The 18,112-nt window shown below is 46.1% G+C and overlaps 1 protein-coding gene across 3 annotated transcripts in view; it reads right to left on the minus strand.

Moving 5' to 3' along the window:
- Window positions 1-18,112, minus strand: part of LOC115162511 (protein ELYS-like) — a 36,585-nt gene that overhangs the window by 16,212 nt on the left and 2,261 nt on the right. Inside the window, exons 2-23 of one of the 3 annotated variants that reach the window (XM_029713873.1) lie at window positions 17,948-17,975; window positions 13,468-13,597; window positions 12,877-13,130; window positions 12,567-12,747; window positions 12,210-12,417; window positions 11,999-12,115; window positions 8,440-8,524; window positions 7,717-7,867; window positions 7,303-7,435; window positions 6,863-7,044; window positions 6,243-6,304; window positions 5,968-6,096; window positions 5,703-5,793; window positions 5,344-5,433; window positions 4,929-5,069; window positions 4,606-4,710; window positions 4,291-4,387; window positions 3,926-4,049; window positions 3,685-3,741; window positions 3,321-3,464; window positions 1,073-1,263; window positions 825-969 (exon numbers count right to left, since the gene is read on the minus strand). In XM_029713873.1, coding sequence (XP_029569733.1) covers window positions 825-969; window positions 1,073-1,263; window positions 3,321-3,464; window positions 3,685-3,741; window positions 3,926-4,049; window positions 4,291-4,387; window positions 4,606-4,710; window positions 4,929-5,069; window positions 5,344-5,433; window positions 5,703-5,793; window positions 5,968-6,096; window positions 6,243-6,304; window positions 6,863-7,044; window positions 7,303-7,435; window positions 7,717-7,867; window positions 8,440-8,524; window positions 11,999-12,115; window positions 12,210-12,417; window positions 12,567-12,747; window positions 12,877-13,130; window positions 13,468-13,588 — 2,808 coding nt within the window. In that variant the 5' untranslated portion in view covers window positions 13,589-13,597; window positions 17,948-17,975. The remainder of the gene's footprint in view (window positions 1-824; window positions 970-1,072; window positions 1,264-3,320; window positions 3,465-3,684; window positions 3,742-3,925; window positions 4,050-4,290; window positions 4,388-4,605; window positions 4,711-4,928; window positions 5,070-5,343; window positions 5,434-5,702; window positions 5,794-5,967; window positions 6,097-6,242; window positions 6,305-6,862; window positions 7,045-7,302; window positions 7,436-7,716; window positions 7,868-8,439; window positions 8,525-11,998; window positions 12,116-12,209; window positions 12,418-12,566; window positions 12,748-12,876; window positions 13,131-13,467; window positions 13,598-17,947; window positions 17,976-18,112) is intronic. The other 2 variants (XM_029713874.1, XM_029713872.1) reach the window with 2 other exon arrangements.

An 18,112-nucleotide genomic window follows, 5' to 3' on the forward strand; every position in this document is an offset into this window, starting at 1 on the left:
GTTGCCAGAAAATGTTGTGTTAATTTCTCTACCATAAGCTGCCTCCAACATCGTTTCAGAAAATTTGGCAGTACGTCCAACCCGGCCTCACAACAGCAGACCATGTGTATGGCGTCTCGTGGGCGAGCGATTTGCTGATGTCACCGTTGTAAACAGAGTGCCCCATGGTGGAGGTGGGGTTATGGTATGGGCAGTCATAAGCTACTGACAATGAACACAATTGATCTTGAGGCCCATTGTTGTGCCATTCATCCGCCGCCATCACCTCATGCTTCAGCGTGATAATGCACAGCCCCATGTCGCAAGGATATGTACATAATTCCTGGAAGCTGAAAATGTCCCAGTTCCTCCATGGCCTGCATAGTCACCAGACATGTCACCCATTGAGCATGTGTGGGATGCTCTGGATCAACAGCATGTACCAGTTCCCGTCAATATCCAGCAACTTCGCACAGCCATTGAAAAGGAGTGGGACAACAGGCCACAATCAACAGCCTGAACAACTTAATGTGAAGGAGATGTGTCACGCTGCATGAGGCAAATGGTGGTCACACCAGATACTGACTGGTTTTCTGATCCACGCACCTACTTTTTATTTTTTAAGGTATCTGTGACCAACAAATTCATATCTGTATTCCCAGTCATGTGTAATCCATAGATTAGGGCCTAATGAGTTTATTTCAATTGACTGATTTCCTTATATGAACTGTAACTCAGTAAAATCTTTGAAATTGTTGCATTTACATTTTTTGTTCAGTAAAATTTAGCTTCCAGGTTTCAGTCACCCTGTCAGAAAGGAAACCCGGGGGAACATGGCATCATACCTGTTCAGCGAGGCCCAGGGGCAGTTTGAGCAGCTCCTTCATGAGACCCAGAACCTGACAGGTCTCGTAGAGGAACCGTAACAACACCTCCTCGTTCAGACGGTTGGAGTGCTGCCTCAGCAAGGCCCACGCCTCCACCAGACACCTACACACATGGAGGGGAGGAGGAGAGATCACACACACGTTTATGTCATCCAAACTCACAACGCAGTCACTGTTGGCAAGGATGCCAGGAAACACACCCCCACCTGTTGTGTAGCAACACGGAGAGACAGAGATGGGCCTGAGCAGTGGAGGAGAGAGGGGGCTTCATGACGTGGAGGTAGCGTAGGGCGACTCCGTGTTGCCCCTGGCACATTAGAGCCTGCAGGACGCGGTCGTGCTGCCAGCCCCACAGGGACGGGGAGGTGGCCGGGTGCAGCAGAAGCTCCAGGGCGTTCTGGAAGGGTCAAAGGGGACAAATGGAGGACTGTTTTAGCACTACCAACTAATCATTCTAGGAAATATAACAGTATATGCTGAGGGTACAAAACATTAATACTACCTGCCCTTTCCATGACATATACTGACCAGGTGAAAGACACGATTCCTTATTTATCTCCCTTGTTAAATCCGCTTCAAAATCAGACTAGATGAAGGGGAGGAGACAGGTTAAAGAAGGATTTTTAACTTCACTAGGGTAGGGGGCAGCATTTGGAATTTTGGATGAAAAGCGTGCCCAAATTAAACTGCCTGCTACTTGGGCCCAGAAGGTAGGATATGCATATTATTAGTAGATTTAGATAGAAAACACTCTGAAGTTTCTAAAACTGAATGATGTCTGTGTGTATAACAGAACTCATATGGCAGGCAAAAACCTGAGAAATCCAACCAGGAAGTGTGGAAATCTGAGGTTTGTAGTTTTTCAAATGATTGCCTATACAGTATAGTGACTTAGGGTTCATTTTGCACTTCCTAAGGCTTCCACTAGATGTCAAGTCTTTAGAACGTTGTTTCATGCTTCTACTGTGAATGGGGAGAGAATAAGAGGTCTAGGAATCAGATGACTGAGAAAATGACATGAGCTCAGTGGCGCGCGCTCCAGTGAGAGTTAGCGGTGTTCCTTTTCTTTTTTGAAGACATTGGAATCGTCCGGTTGGAATATTATGGAAGATTTATGTAAAAAACATTCGAAAGATTGATGCTATACGTCGTTTGACATATTTCTACAAACGTAGACTTTTTGCCGTGACATTTTGCGCACGCTTCCTGCATTTGGAGTAGTGGACTGAACGTGCGAACAAAAAGGAGGTATTTGGACATAAATGATGGACTTTATCGAACAAAACAAACATTTGTGGACCTGGGATTCTGATGAAGATCTCCAAAGGTTAGTGAATATTTATAATGCTATTTCTGATTTTTGTTGACTCAAATGGCGGGTATCTGTATTGCTTGTTGTTGTCTGATCGCTGTACTCAGATTATTGCAAAGTGTGCTTTCGCCGTAAAACTTTTTTGAAATCTGACAGCGGTTGCATTAAGGAGAAGTTTCTTTAATTCTTTGAATAACTTTTTTGTTTAATCAACGTTTATGAGTATTTCTGTAAATTGATGTGCTCATTCACCGGAGGTTTTGGGAGGCAAAACATTTCTGAACATCACACGCCAATGTAAAATGGGGTTTTTGGATATAAATATGAACATTATCGAGCAAAACACATGTATTGTGTAACATGAAGTCCTATGAGTGCCATCTGATGAAGATTATCAAAGGTTGGTGCTTAATTTTAGCTGTATTTCTGTTTTTTGTGACGCCTCTCCTTGCTTGGAAAATGGCTGTGTGGTTTTTCTTGTTTAGGTGCTGTCCTAACAATCTAATGCTATGCTTTCGCCATAAAGCCTTTTTGAAATCGGACACTGTGGTTAGATTAATGAGAAGTGTCTTTAAAATGGTGTATAATAGTTGTATGTTTGAGAAATTTGAATTATGAGATTTTTGTTGTTTTGAATTTGGCGCCCTGCTATTTCACTGGCTGTTGGCGAGTGTCCCGCGGGTGGGACGCTAGCGTCCCACATACCCTAGTGAGGTTAAGCCTTGAGAGATGGATTGTGTATGTGTGCCATTCAGAGGATGAATGGGCAAGACAGAAGACGGGTAAGTAGGTGCCAGGCACACCGGTTTGTTTTAAGTCCTGCAACGCTGCTAGGTTTTCCATGCTCAACAGTTTCCCCGTGTGTATCAAGAATGGTCCACCACCCAAAGGACATCCAGCCAACTTGACACAACTGTGGGAGGCAATGGAGTCAACATAAGCCAGCATCCCTGTGGAACGCTTTCGACATCTTGTCCCGACGAATTGAGGCTGTTCTAAGGGTGAAAAGGAGGGAGGAGGGTCCAACTCAATATTCAGAAGGTGTTCCTAATGTTTGGTTTACTCTGTGTACATGACAAATTCCACATGGGAGTGTATGACAATGCTCATCAATTGTTGTGTGTGTGTGTGTGTGTGTGTACCTGGTGGTCGTGGTGGTCCAGCAGCCAGAGGCCCTGCACCAGCTTGACCAGGCCGATGGGGATTGCAAAGGCATTGGGGAAGGACTCCACAGACGCCCCGCTCTTGTTAGAGAAGTACATCACATCCAGAAGCAGGTAGATCACCTGGGGGAGGGGTTAAGGCTCAAATACACAGAAGGGGGGGATGTTGTGTCTCACTATTTGGTGTGTGCGTGCGTGCATGTGTGGTGATTCTAGCACCTGGACATTCTAGGTGCTAGAATGTGGGTTAGGAGTGTAAGGACTGGACAAATCAAACCAACACCCGGATATGAATATGTGGTCAAATAAGATGGACGGTGGGAAACAGAGTAGATCAGGATACGATGGCGTGCTTAGCAGTTTCATCAATGTTTTCCAGGAGGTAAATATCAAGCAGGCCCTGTGGACAGCAGAGAGAAGATGAACATCAACAAAACCTGCGTTTGTTTTAGCTTTGGTGGTCACATTTCAACATCGGAATGTAAATTCCATGGCATCAGTCAAAGCGTCGGCTCAAGGTGGGATTGTGATCATTTTTGGGCTGTGAGTGAGTGAGTGAGTATGTGTAGGTACCAAATGCTTACGTGTAGCGTAGGGGGCGGATACTGTCCCGTCCCACCTTCATCCCGTTTCCACAGGTCAACCAAACGAGCCCCGCATTGGGCGACCAAGCCGTCAATCATCAGGCAATCTGCACACCACTTCCCCCTGAGCAGATGCAGGTGGTTAATTCGGAAGAATTTTCCAGAACAGTCTAATTCGCAGCATTGCTTAGAACACAAAGACTGTTCACACTAATATCACAGACAGAATTATTTTCATATCCAATATTACTGTACATAACAAAATAACTGAAGTGAAACTTTTCCAGTCTTGGGTCGAGGTGTTTTACTGTTAGTTCTGAACCAGCTCTTTGCAGGTAAACGGGCCTGATGTGAACAGCACTCACTTGGCCAGTTGCTGCAGCTCCTCTCTGCGGACGGTGTAGTAGTTCTGGATAACTGAGTAGCTGTAGAGCGGCCTGGAAATCTGCACAGCGTCCTCATCTGGATGGGGGGGGGGGGGGGGAGACGACAATTACCACTGTTACCAGTGGACATCTCTAGGGCTGCATCTGAAACGGTGCCCTTTAACCTATGAAGGCGACTACTTTTGGTGTACATGATGAAAGTGGTCTGAAGACTAGTCTCCAAAAAGGGTTCCCTGGAATATGGTCTGACCTCAACACGACAGATGTTTGAATTGCTACAGCACACGGTCTTACCGGAGCCCTCAGGCAGGAGACCGGTCCGACAGAACCATAGGACCACCCGTGCGTACTGGGAGATGAGGCTGGACACCAGGTTCTTATTGAGGAGTCCCAGCAAACCTGTACACAGAAAATCCCTATGATGCCCAACTCTGACACCTCATGACGTGTGAATGTGTTGAGGAGTGGAGGCCACCGACACATGCACTTGTGTGCCCCAGTCTCTCCCTCTCGAAATGTTGCTGCTCCGCTTGGTCAACGGCCAGCGCGTCGACGCACCCGCCCAGCTTCCCATTGAATTTCATTTGCCCCCTACAACAGTGCCCCTCGGGCTTTACCTCTCTGAGTGAGTTCCTGTGCCTCGCTCAGCAGACAGTGGAAGATGGTGCTCAGGTTCCCCAGTAGTCTCTGGCTGTGCTGCAGCAGCTGGAGGGTCTGGGGGTCCGTGAAGTTAGACGAGCTGTCAAACAGGGGAGCACCTGGGCAGAGACACGCAGTTAGGAAAGACGGAAGTCAGAAAACACATCCCAAATCTGTTGCGCCAAGAAAAGATTGGAAATCCATAAATGCTTCTAGAATTCTTTTTTTTTGTAAGTATCTAAAAACACAGCCACAAGCTGCTACAGTTACCAAGCAAATACGCAGCTGAGAGTATTAAATAATCTAATGTAAACCAGTTCCACAAGAGCTGTGTTGACAACCAGTGTCATACTGATCACTGTAGCAGGGAAAGAAAAATAAAAAATAACTCACATATGCCATCCAGCTCTTCCTTGGTGTGAACCACCTTGTCCCAGGCCCACTCCAGAATGTAGCGTAGGTTCACCGCAGAGCCTGGTTGCTCTGTTAAGGCCAACAACGTTACTTTAGAGAAATCCAATCTAGGGGTACATCTCAATAACCTTAACTAAGTAACCCTCATCTACATCTGCACGGATGTGAGTGAACTGGGCTTGGCGAGCAAATTCTGGGCCGGCTTCCACCTGTCCCGTGTTTACCGATCCGTGTATATGTAGTAGAGGAGATGAGGAAAGGAGGCCACCGTGCAGTAATGAGACGCAGCCAGGGTTGATCTAACTAACAGTGTGTCGGTGTGTGTTGTGGTGTCTCACCTTCAGCGGTCCACTGTTTGATACAGCCAGTGATCAGACCCAGGGAGCTGGTCTCTACCGCCGTGGACAAGATGGCGTCCAACTGCTCCTCCTGAGCAGAGAGAGGGAGAGAGTTTGGCCCATTTGCAAAACGACCTTCACCGCAGAGCTTTATCCATGACCTCGTAATGCATTCACGCAGAATTACATAGTTCCTAAACTTTTAGACGCTAGAAAGTTGGTCGAGCAAACAGGAGCGACCTGTGAAAAGAGGCGGTGTCTGTACCTGAGAGAGGCTGGAGGGCTGCACATCGGCCAGGCGAGAGGAGAGCAGGCCGGACATCAGGCAGCGGGAGTAGCCGTTTGAGATGACGTCACTGGAGCAGGAAGCAGCCTTCTTCAGGAAGCTCAGAGTCTGAGACAGGAATCACATTAACTGTCTTTTGCTAAGATGAAATGATACTGTACGGACTACGGACGAGGATGACAATAGGATGTGTAGCCAATTTGTCGTGACACGCGATACACATCCATTGTACCTGACAACTAGGGTTAACGCACCTCTTTCTGATAGCCAGAGCAAGTTAGGTGCACGAGGCCAGTGTTGAGCAAACAGGTTGCATCTGTGCCAAGGGAGAAAAAAAACGAATTAGCAAGTTAGACATTTACAAAACCGATCTCAAATGGCTCCAAAGACCTACATGCATTTCCAATTACTCAGTGCAACAAATGTCTCTGAACATAGTCCTCTTCATAACTGAAGCCTTATCCTTCATAAAACATTTTACTGTAAGGGTGTTTATTAAAGCAGGGGTCGGCAACAAGCGGTCCAAAACCTTCCAACGAGCGATATATTTTGCCCCCCCCCAAAAGTTCTTTAGTGCGGGATTTTCATTTTCAGTTAAAAAAATAAAAACCACCAGGAATCCAGCAAACAATTATTTAAGAAATCTGTTCACAAGAATTACCACAATATAAAAATGTAATCAAGGTATGAAATATTATTTTTTTAAAGCACTCTTTTTGGGTGTAGTTTTAGTCAATTTGCAGTGTTCACATTATTATAATTATGTTCCGTGCCCCCCCGATGATCCGCTCCAACAAAATCAGCCCTGAATCTAGTTGCCTACCCCTGGTCTAAAGGCTCTTGCAGCGTGTGGGTATTTATGTGTGTAACTTGCCGAAGTTGTATGTGGTGGGTTTGAAGAACTGTTCTGGCGGGGGGCAGGTGTAGGGCAGGCCACGGCTCAAGCTGCGCTCGTGCACCAGGATGTCCAGCAGGGGGCAGGGCGACGTCATCTCCACCACATTGTCCAAAGACCACACGGCAAGGTAGGGACAGCTGCGCAGAGACTCCCCCGTTCTGACACACACAAAATAAACCATTGCTGATTTGCAAATAACTTCACATTGACATCGAACGTAGACTTGTTTGTAAAAATCTAATCTACAATATATGTGAAAATACATGAAGAAACATAAGAGTGAGAACTAATAACTAATTTGATTCATAAACGCCTGGCATTATGGGCAGTTGGGCACAACACGAAATTTGAGGCGGCAACCGTGGTCACATTTACATGTGGACTGTTGATGGGATATTTAGATGGCAGAATGCTACCTTAGAGAGTCGGGCATCTGTGCGTGGTACCAACGGTTTATGTCAAAGACGCCGATGTAGGTGGAAGGGTTGCCCTGTCCATAGGTCTTCACCTGCCAGCTGAAGATGGACACGCTGGTGTCTGGAGATGCAACTAACGAGGAGAGAAGGAAGCCTTAGGACCAGCAGAGACCACAATGAAAAAGCAAAAACCACATTCATCCTTTTTCCCCTTAGGGTCAGATTAATTCGTGCACACCGTAGAAAATTGTTCCGCAACGGACAAGCTCAGGTCTCCGTTTCGGCCCGTTTGGTGTCTAGTGAGTTAATACCACCCAGGTAGGTTACTGAGAAAGAGTATTCTCTGGTAAATAAGATACCAATCTAATCCTAAACTAAACAGAAAGAGATGGGATAAAACGAAGGCAGGGGTACCTTCATTCATACTTTCGTCTCGGTCTGGGTGGTGTCGGAACTTCTCAATGGTCTGGCAGCTGAGCAGGCGGGTGTTGGTGGCCTGAGCCCTCCGGGGGAAGGCGGTGCTGCTCAGCTCCTGACTGTACCGCTCCTCACAGTACTCCAGACCCTAGGAGGGAGGGAGGGATAGGTAACGACGGGACGTTTAAAAGGTCTCAAAGCAGTGAAAGCACTACATTTTAATATGTCCAAGTAAGAAAGAAGTATGGTTGTGATTGGGAATAACAGGTGACTAAATTAAATCTTTAGGACTGAGAAACTTTGAAACCGTCAAGCTTTTGTGCTTTAAAAGCATGTTAGCAGTCCAAATACTTGACCCAAAGCATTCGGTTGACAGCCCACACTGAGTCTTTCCCAAACAAAGGGGGCATTGAACAGAAGTTGGACCCGGCACGATCCGCGGCTGGACGCGGGAATAGCTCCTTATTTCATTTAGAAAGAATAAGATCCTTGAGGTGAACAATTCTGTAACCATTGGGGGCTCGAAAGAGACCAGAACAGATGGGCCATTTACTAATTACACAGAATAGATGAAGACAATAAGGCTGTGTTTACACAGGCAGCCCAGTTCTGATCGCTTCCCTGTAATTGGACAAAATAACAAACTTGGGCTGCTTGAATAAACTCAGCCTAAGAACGCAGCTAAGTAAAAACCTAGAAGACGGTTGATATTACAGTTACCTCATAGAATATCTTCCCTGAGGCCAGACACTTCCTCTCACTGAAGGCCAGCTGGAGCAGGTGGAGGCTGACCCCGTCCCCCTCACTAGAGAGAAACAAAATGTCAAAATGAAAATATTAATAAAACAATTACTGTAATTTCCCCAAATCTGAAACTCTTATTCACGGTTTCAGACCTCGGATGAGAATAGACGACCCGTCCTGTTGGGGGAGGACGCAGAGTGCTGTGGGTTGGCAGCGCACTACATTGCTGCCTACCATAAAAATGAGGGACAGTTGTTATTTTGACCCTTGATTATTTACATTTTACATTTAAGTCATTTAGCAGACGCTCTTATCCAGAGCGACTTACAAATTGGTGCATTCACCTTAAGATATCCAGTGGAAAAACCACTTTACAATAGTGCATCTAAATCTTTTTTGGGGGGGGGGGGGGGGTAGAAGGATTACTTTATCCTATCCCAGGTATTCCTTAAAGAGGTGGGGTTTCAGGTGTCTCCGGAAGGTGGTGATTTGACTCCGCTGTCCTGGCGTCGTGAGGGAGCTTGTTCCACCATTGGGGTGCCAGAGCAGCGAACAGTTTTGACTGGGCTGAGCGGGAGCTGTGCTTCCTCAGAGGTAGGGAGGCGAGCAGGCCAGAGGTGGACGAACGCAGTGCCCTTGTTTGGGTGTAGCGCCTGATCAGAGCCTGAAGGTACGGAGGTGCCGTTCCCCTCACAGCTCCGTAGGCAAGCACCATGGACTTGTAGCGGATGCGAGCTTCAACTGGAAGCCAGTGGATTGATGATTATTAATATTATAATTATGTTAATATTGTAAATTAGTACGCTTTGGCAATATGTACACTACTGTTCAAAAGTTTGAGGTCACTTGGAAATGTCCTTGTTTTTGAAAGAGAACCACATTTTTTTGTGCATTAAAATAACATAAAATTGATCAGAAATACAGTGTAGACATTGTTAATTTCGTAAAATATTGTTGCTGGAAACAGCAGATTTTATTCTGGAATATCTACAGTGGGCCTCATAATGGTCCTCTGTACACCTATGTAGATATTCCATTAAAATATCAGCCGTTCCCAGCTAAAATAGTCACTTACAACATTAACAATGTATTTCTGATCAATTTGATGTTATTTTAAATGGACAAAAAATGTGATTTTATTTCATAAACAAGGACATTTCTAAGTGACCCCAACCTTTTGAACGGTAGTGTACATTTTATGTAATGCCAATAAAGCAAATTGAGAGAGAGGGTGTATTAAAAGGCAGCAAATACACCAAGTCATGTATTTGCAAGAGGTGGTTAATACTGCATGGGTATTAAAAATAAAGGCAAATCCTGATTTGAACAGTGTGATGTGACCGCCGAGTACCACGGCTGCACTTACCGGACCGAGGCTACATTTGCATACAAGCTGTGAAATGTGGAGCTTCCACCATACTGCTTCAACTGATCTAGTCCTCTCAGACATGTGAACACCAAAGGGGTATGGAGCTTAGGGGAAGGGGCTGGGAACCCACTTTCCTTTTTATTTAACCTTTATTTAACCAGGTAGGCCAGTTGAGAACAAGTTCTCATTTACAACTGCGACCTGGCCAAGATAAAGCAAAGCAGTGCGACACAAACAACAGAGTTACACATGGAATAAACAAACGTACAGTCAATAACAACAGGAAAAAAATCTATATAAAGTGTGCGCAAATGAGGTAAGATTAGGGAGGTAAGGCAATAAATAGGCCGTAGTGGCGAAGTAATTACAAATTAGCAATTAACACTGGAGGGATAGATGTGCAGAAGATGAATGTGCAAGTCAAGATGCTGGGTTGCAAAAGAGCAAGATAAATAAATACAGTATGGGGATGAGGTAGTTGGATGTGCTATTTACAGGTGCAATGATCTGTGAGCTGCTCTGACAGCTGATGCTTAAAGTTAGTGAGGGAGATATGTCTCCAGCTTCAGTGATTTTTGCAATTCATTCCAGTCATTGGCAGCAGAGAACTGGAAGGAAAGGCGGCCAAAGGAGGAATTGGCTTTGGGGGTGACCAGTGAAATATACCTGCTGGAGCACGTGCTACAAGTGGGTGCTGCTATGGTGACCAGTGAGCTGAGATAAGGCGGGGCTTTACCTATCAAAGACTTATAGATGACCTGGAGCCAGTGGGTTTGGTGACAAATATGAAGCGAGGGCCAGCCAACAAGAGCATACAGGTCGCAGTGGTGGGTAGTATATGGGGCTTTGGTGACAAAACGGATGGCACCGTGTTATACTGCATTCAATTTGCTGAGTAGAGTGTTGGAGGCTATTTTGTAAATGACATCGCTGAAGTCAAGGATCGGTAGGATAGTACCCTCGTAAAACGTATGTTTGGCAGCATAAGTGAAGGATGCTTTGTTGCGAAATAGATGCCGATTCTAGATTTAATTTAGGATTGGAGATGCTTAATGTGAGTCTGGAAGGAGAGCTTACAGTCTAACCAGACAACTAGGTATTTGTAGTTGTCCACATATTCTAAGTCAGAAATGTCCAGAGTAGTGATGCTAGACGGGCGGGAGGGTGCAGGCAGCAATCAGTTGAAGAGCATGCATTTAGTTTTACTTGCATTTAAGAGCAGTTGGAGGCCACGGAAGGAGAGTTGTATGGCATTGAAGCTCGTCTGGAGGTTAGTTAACAAGGTGTCCAAAGAAGTGCCAGAAGTATACAGAATGGTGTCGTCTGCGTAGAGGTGGATCAAAGAATCACCAGCAGCAAGAGCGACATCATTGATGTATACAGAGAAAAGAGTCGGCCTGAGAATTGAGCCCTGTCGCACCCCCATAGAGACTGCCAGAGGTCCAGACAACAGGCCCTCCGATTTGACACACTGAACTCTGAGAAGTAGTTGGTGAACTAGGCGAGGCAGTCATTTGAGAAACCAAGGCTGTTGAGTCTGCCAATAAGAATGTGGTGATTGACAGAGTCGAAAGCCTTGGCTAGGTTGATGAATACGGCTGCACTGTATTGTCTTTTGTCGATGGCGGTTATGATATCGTTTAGGACCTTGAGCGTGGCTGAGGTGCACCCATGACCAGCTCGGAAACCAGATTGCATAGCGGAGAAGGTACGGTGGGATTTGAAATGGTCGGTTTGTTAACTTGGCTTTCGAAGACTTTAGAAAGGCAGGGCAGGATGGATATAGGTCTGTAACAGTTTGGGTCTAGAGTGTCTCCCCCTCTTTGAAGAGGGGGATGACCGCGGCTGCTTTCCAATCTTTGGGGATCTCAGACGATACGAAAAAGGTTGAACAGGCTAGTAACAGGGGTTGCAACAATTGCGGCGGATCATTTTAGGAAGAGAGGGTCCAGATTGTCTAGCCCAGCTGATTGGAGCTGGAGCTGAAACTGTTCCACCAGTTCCATTGTGCCGGGCAAGTGAAAACAAGCACACCTCAAACGTTTTTTGAAATACACATTGCACGCAGATCTGGTGTGTGCAGTAGACACTACGACCCCTTCCAAGAGGCCTCAAGCTTTGCAGCCCAGGCAGGCAGGCAGGCAGGCAGAGGGAAGGAGAACTTACTGGTCCTGGGCAGACTGGACAGCCCACAGGTAGCAGCAGTTACGGGGGTCGTTCTCTGGCTCCTGGAAGGTGAAGGCGTACACTGGCACCCTTCCGCCCTCCAGCTGGGAGTGATACCTGGGGGAGAACACAGCAGAGGAGGCCATCAGACCAACCCACACAGCTACGTCTGTGGCTTTCCCATCGCGTCATCACTGGGTCGTCAACTCACTCCTTCTTTAGCGTCTTCATGTTCCAGAGTTGCAGGTATCCATCGGAGAAGCCCACGGCCAGCTGATTGGTGCGGGGGATGTACTGCAGGGCCGTGGCCCCTGTGCCCGTGGGGCTGCTCAGCTGCAGACAGAGGTGTCTCCCCTGGCGCGTCTCCTGCTCGCGCAGCCGGGGGATCTCAGCCGGGGACTTAGTCACTACCTCCAGGTCTGGAGAGGATGGAGGTCAGAGATGGAGAAAAAAAAAAACCGAAGACACATTGAACACTCTCACACAATCTTCAGGAGGGACTGCTGGCCAGTACAGTTTAGGCTATGTAAAGTGAAGCACACACACACTTAAACACACAAAGGCTGACCTGAGGCCTCTAGCTCGCTCTGGCTGCAGGACAGGTCATCCAGACACAGGTCCACCAGGAGGACGTGTCCCAGGTCCGTGACCACAGCTGCCACGCCAAAGAACCAGCGCAGGCTTTGGTGGAGGTGCTGTGTGCTGGCACTGGCCCCGCCATAACTCACCAGGGGCTCGATGGCCGTGATCTGCCAATCAACACATTAGCAGTTAGTCAGTCGACGTCACAATCAATCAAATCAACCGGTTGATGAAAGTGAAAGGAGTGGAGGGTGAGAGAGAAAATGAAAGAGCGACAGGAAGATAAGAGCACTCACCCTGCCCGGTACGACCACGGCCTTGACCACTCGGGAGATGCCCAGGTCGTAAAGACACAGCATGCTACCCTGGGCCTCCTCCAGGCACACCAGCAGCCCCGTCCTCTTCAGCCAGGAGAAGTCCCTGGCCACCAGCACGCCTGGGGGGTGCTCCCCCTCGCCACTAAAGCAGTAGGCGGACAGACGCTCGCCCGTCACCGCATGGACCACCTCCAGTTGGGGCCCACATGCCAGCCAGGCCAGCCCGCTGCGACCTGCGCCCAGGGAGAGTGGGGCACGTCAGTGAGGTTGGGAGGAAGCAGACAGGCAGGGCCTACTGGTTGACAGTTTATTGTAGAACCCCTCCATTTATAACATGATACTGCATGCTTGGTTTCATTTGTATGATATGAAGACTGAAGAATGCAGGAATGCAAAAGGAGATGGCTAAAGCGTAGACAGGAAACCCAAACTTCTTTTTGGTTGTTGTGAAGTTTGGGAATTGAGGGTGCCGACGGTACAGGCCTAATTCGTGACTATGCCATACTTCCATCCTCTCCAGCATGGTCAGATGGTGAGCGATGGCCGCCGTGCAGACACACGTCGACTTACCGATGGTGAACTTCCCACGCAGCACAGAGTCCAGGGTGATCTCATCCTCCCCCAGAGCGTCTACAGTCACCCTCGGGAAACACAGCAGGCTGCTGGTGACCTGGGCTGCCAGGTCACGCATGTTCACTCACTGCACACAAAACATGACAGTGTTACGTACAAACAAACAAAACATGAAACATTGCATTACTTTTGCAATTCTTTAGAGAGAGCTTCGTTTCGTCCAAACTTTGTGGATGTGGCACATACGGGCGTCAAAACCGACAGGGTTCTCGTTGCTTTCTACAGTAGCACCACGCTCCAAGGTTTAGCAACTAAACTCAAATAAGACAATGAGAGAGTGAAAACTGATTCTCTGTAAGCCTACACCAGGTTTTATCTTTGGGGCTATTGAAGGGGACTCGAGGAGGGGGGACAAGAGAGGTCTTTCAGCAGAGTTATGGTTCCCAGTTGTCAATGGTTCGGGCTCTGGGCCTGCTGGAGTAACAGCTGCAGCCAGCACGGGTGTCTGTGCACATGTCCTTGTCTTGGTGCTGAGTAACATGTTGACAGATGTGAATCTAGTAGCCCATCGCCATCCAGTATCATGTACAAGTTTGAGCTTTGAGGCTGATTCAAACGCTCCTACATGGCATGTTGCTCTGTGTTAACTTTTCACCATGGTTAACTGTTTACCCACTTCATTCCCCATGACAGAAAATGTTATCTTGGGGACCTATGGTAGAGAGCATTGTATAGATAGATGTACATTCAAGGGTAACTATTCAACAATTGTCAGAGAGCAAGCACAGCTTTCTGTGCCACTGTAGTGCAAAGTTTGACCAAAATCTATTCAAGTATGAGTCTGGCCTAGAGCAAAACAGTGTCGAAACTTTTCACCAAATAATTACTTGACTAGCCTCGGAATTTCATAACATGCCATGTGTCATGCAAAGGTCAAGGCACCATTGCAAATAGCACTAGGCTTCGGCGATATACCGTATACAGGGGTATTTGGAAATAGCCACAGGATGGTTTTACAATACCTACATATTTATATTTGTAGCTGCTTTAAGTAAATACCTTTAGTCAACTTGTGCAATGTTAGGAGATGAAGCAGATTGCGTTCTTCATTTCACCTGTCACATTATTTAACATTATGGAGCTTACGTAGTTCCCCAGAACAGTCGAGCCAGTCACGCGTTTGTTTGCAAATACCACAAAAGGAGAAAGCGGGAGCAGGTGAGTCCAGCTGTGTATTGACAGGGGAAGCTTTTTACATTGAAAGTCGTGTTTTTTTGCTTTAATAGAGTGATCAGGGACGTACAACTATAGCTATCCTTGACAGAAAATACAGTAGCGCAACACATTTGGCAGAAAACAGCTTACATTTTTATCAGATGGCAACACTGTTTGGCTGGCAACCACATAAATGAGCTTAAAATGAAAAAGCAGTCTTGATGCAGAAAACAATGCACGGCCATCATATTTCTAATGTTTATTATAGAACGAATGTGGCATTTCCTGATGTATAGCTTCAAGAAAAGTAGGCTGGCTACACAAAGTACTGGAGAAAAGTAGCTACACAGCAGTCAGAGCGCTGTCTTTTGATAGATGACAATTCACAAACGGGCATCCTGAGTGGAGAAGAGCAACTAAAGCACAAAATGTGTTTGATGCTGAGAAGGGTTGCACATTTTGGGGAATATTCAGTGGAAAGGGAATACCAAGTGATCCTTAGCGTCTCCCAAAAACAGTTTGAACATACATGTGTAAAATGATAGTTTCTAGACTAAAGCTTTGGTTGTCTTCCTCTCAGGCTTCCATGTCTTCTCCCTGGACCTCCCCAATGTCCACCTCTTGAAAATCAGACTCTGAGGCCTCATCTTCACGGTCCCTTTCCAACCTTGTTGAGGATGGCTCATAGGCTCAAAAAGCCTAATTTTCCCAGATGGCCACCAATTTTTCAACCCTTGTATTGGTCAGCCTGTTCCGTGCTTTGGTGTGCGTGTTCCTAAACAAGGACCAGTTGCATTCTAAGGCAGCTGATGTTGGTGGGATTTGGAGGATGGAGGCAACAGGGAAGGAGCCTCAGACCCACTAAGTCCCTCCCACCAGGTGGCTGATGAGATATGTTGGCACGACTGCCATATTGCATCTCCATCCCAAAGCCCTAGCTTGGAAGTGTACTTCGCCAGACTGCCAAGAACCCCTCATCCAGGCCAAAGTGGCGAGACACGGTAGTGATGACACCATAGGCCTTGTTGATCTCTGCACCAGACAGGATGCTCTTGCCAGCGTACTTAGGGTCCAACATGTACGCTGCGGTGTGTATGGGCTTCAGGCAGAAGTCTTCACGCTTTTTGATGTATTTCAGCACTGCAGTTTCCTCTGCTTGGAGCAACAGTGAAGTGGGCAGGGCAGAAGTCTGAATATCAGACAGGATGGCATTGTCTCCCTCAATCCGTGCAATGGCTACTGCTATAGGTTTCAGGAGTTTCAGGCTGCTTACAACTCTCTCCCAAAATACATCATCCAGGAGGATCCTCTTGATGGGGCTGTCCATAACAGCAGACTGTGATATGGCCATTTCTTGGAGAGACTCCTTCCTCTCCAGGAGACTCAAACAAGATGACAACACCACCCCAATGGGTGTTGCTGGGAAGCTACAATGTGGTGCTCTTATTCTTCTCACTTTGCTTGGTGAGGTAGATTGATGCTATAACTTGATGACCCGTCACATACCTAACCGTTTCCTTGGCTCTCTTGTAGAGTGTATCCATTGTTTTCAGTGCCATGATGTCATCGAGGAGCAGATTCAATGCATGAACAGCACAGCCAATGGGTGTGATGTGAGGGTAGGACTCCTCCACTGTAGACCAAGCAGCCTTCATGTTCACAGCATTGTCTGTCACCAATGCAAATACCTTCTGTGGTCCATGGTCATCAATGACCGCCTTCAGCTCATCTGCAATGTAGAGACCGGTGTGTCTGTTGTCCCTTGTGTCTGTGCTCTTGTAGAATACTGGTTGAGGGGTGGAGATGTAGTTAATTATTCCTTGCCCACAAACATTCGACCACCCATCAGAGATGATTGCAATACAGTCTGCTTTCTCTATGATTTGCTTAACCTTCACTTGAACTCCGTTGAACTCTGCATCGAGCAAATTAGTAGATAAAGTATGTCTGGTTGGAGGGGTGTATACTGGGCGAAGAACATTCAGAAATCTCTTCCAATAGACATTGCCTGTGAGCATCAGAGGTGAACCAGCTGCATACACAGCTCGAGCAATCAGCATTTCTCTGACTATGTTCCTCCATTGAGTCAAAAAAAACTTCTGATTCCAGGAGGACCATGAGCTGTTGCTATCGATAAGGTGTCCAATTCATCATTGTCACCTTGAATTAGAAGTAGAGGAACTTTTGTCAGAGGTTGCTTGTTGTGAGTGCTGAGGGAACTTTATGCACTTGGCCAGATGATTCTGCATCTAAGTTGGATTCTTCACATATGATTTGGCACAGTATTTGCAAATGTACAGAGCTTTTCCTTCTACATTGTCTTCACACATCAGATAGTGCCCGTGGCATTTTCCTGAAAAGATGAGGGGGGAAAAAAAAGAGTTTAAAAAAGTAATACAATTCCATGTACAGACAAATAGTTAAGCAGTTAGATTAAACAACTCCTTTGTAAGATAAGTGTTCAAATGAAACATGTATGGAAACAGGTGAATTAACACTCAGTTAACAGGCTCAAGCAAGCTAAAACCCACATGGTTCCAAAAACTAACTAGCATAAATTGTTAACAAGTTACAAATTATTTAAACACACTTTGCTGTTGGCTACCATTTACTAGTTAACAAAAAAATCATGTTGATCATATAAAATATATTCACCCCACCCAGTATTGTAATCAAAACTTACCAGAAAGCATGTAGTCCTTGGCTCAGACAGTGTAGTAGTGTCGGCTCAATAGCATCTCATTAGTTGCAAGATCTTGAGAATCAGCTGTACATGTGATGGAAGAATACACTGTGCATGCAGAGGGTTGCAATTCCATTGAATTGGGGATAGTTTAACCAAAATATTCCACAAGACCTATAATTGCCTTGTGTATGCCACAAACAAAGGTTTACTGTTATAAGCTTAACTTTTTTGATGAATTTAAGCAACATTTCCAAAATATCCGGGCTTAAACTTCACATGGAAAATTTCCGGAAATTTACCGGGAAGTTTCCGACCCTTTGCAACCCTAATGCTGAGCAGAAATTACAATAAGAAGCATTTTAGATCTGCGCTTACAAAACGCAGCAAGATATTTCTTATGCGTTGTATCTTTTTTCCTGCGTAAAAAACAAAGAATTCTGCGTTAGACCAAGCCCTTACTTTAACGTGCTAGGTATGGTAAGTGGATGAATTAATAAGGTCATATTGTGTTACATTTAGGGCTGACCACAATTAGTTGACTGGTTAATTGTTAGGAGTAGCAAATGCAATACTTACACAGTGCATTCAGAAGGTATTCAGACCCCTTGACTTTTGGTGTGTAGATTTTTTTAGCAGATTTATAAATATAAAAAAATATATATTAAAGACTTACATAAGTATTCAGGCCCTTTACTCAGTACTAGAAGTCGACCGATTATGATTTTAACGCCGATACCGATT

The sequence above is a fragment of the Salmo trutta genome, chromosome 25 (assembly GCF_901001165.1).
Source record: "Salmo trutta chromosome 25, fSalTru1.1, whole genome shotgun sequence".
Lineage (NCBI taxonomy): Eukaryota > Metazoa > Chordata > Actinopteri > Salmoniformes > Salmonidae > Salmo > Salmo trutta.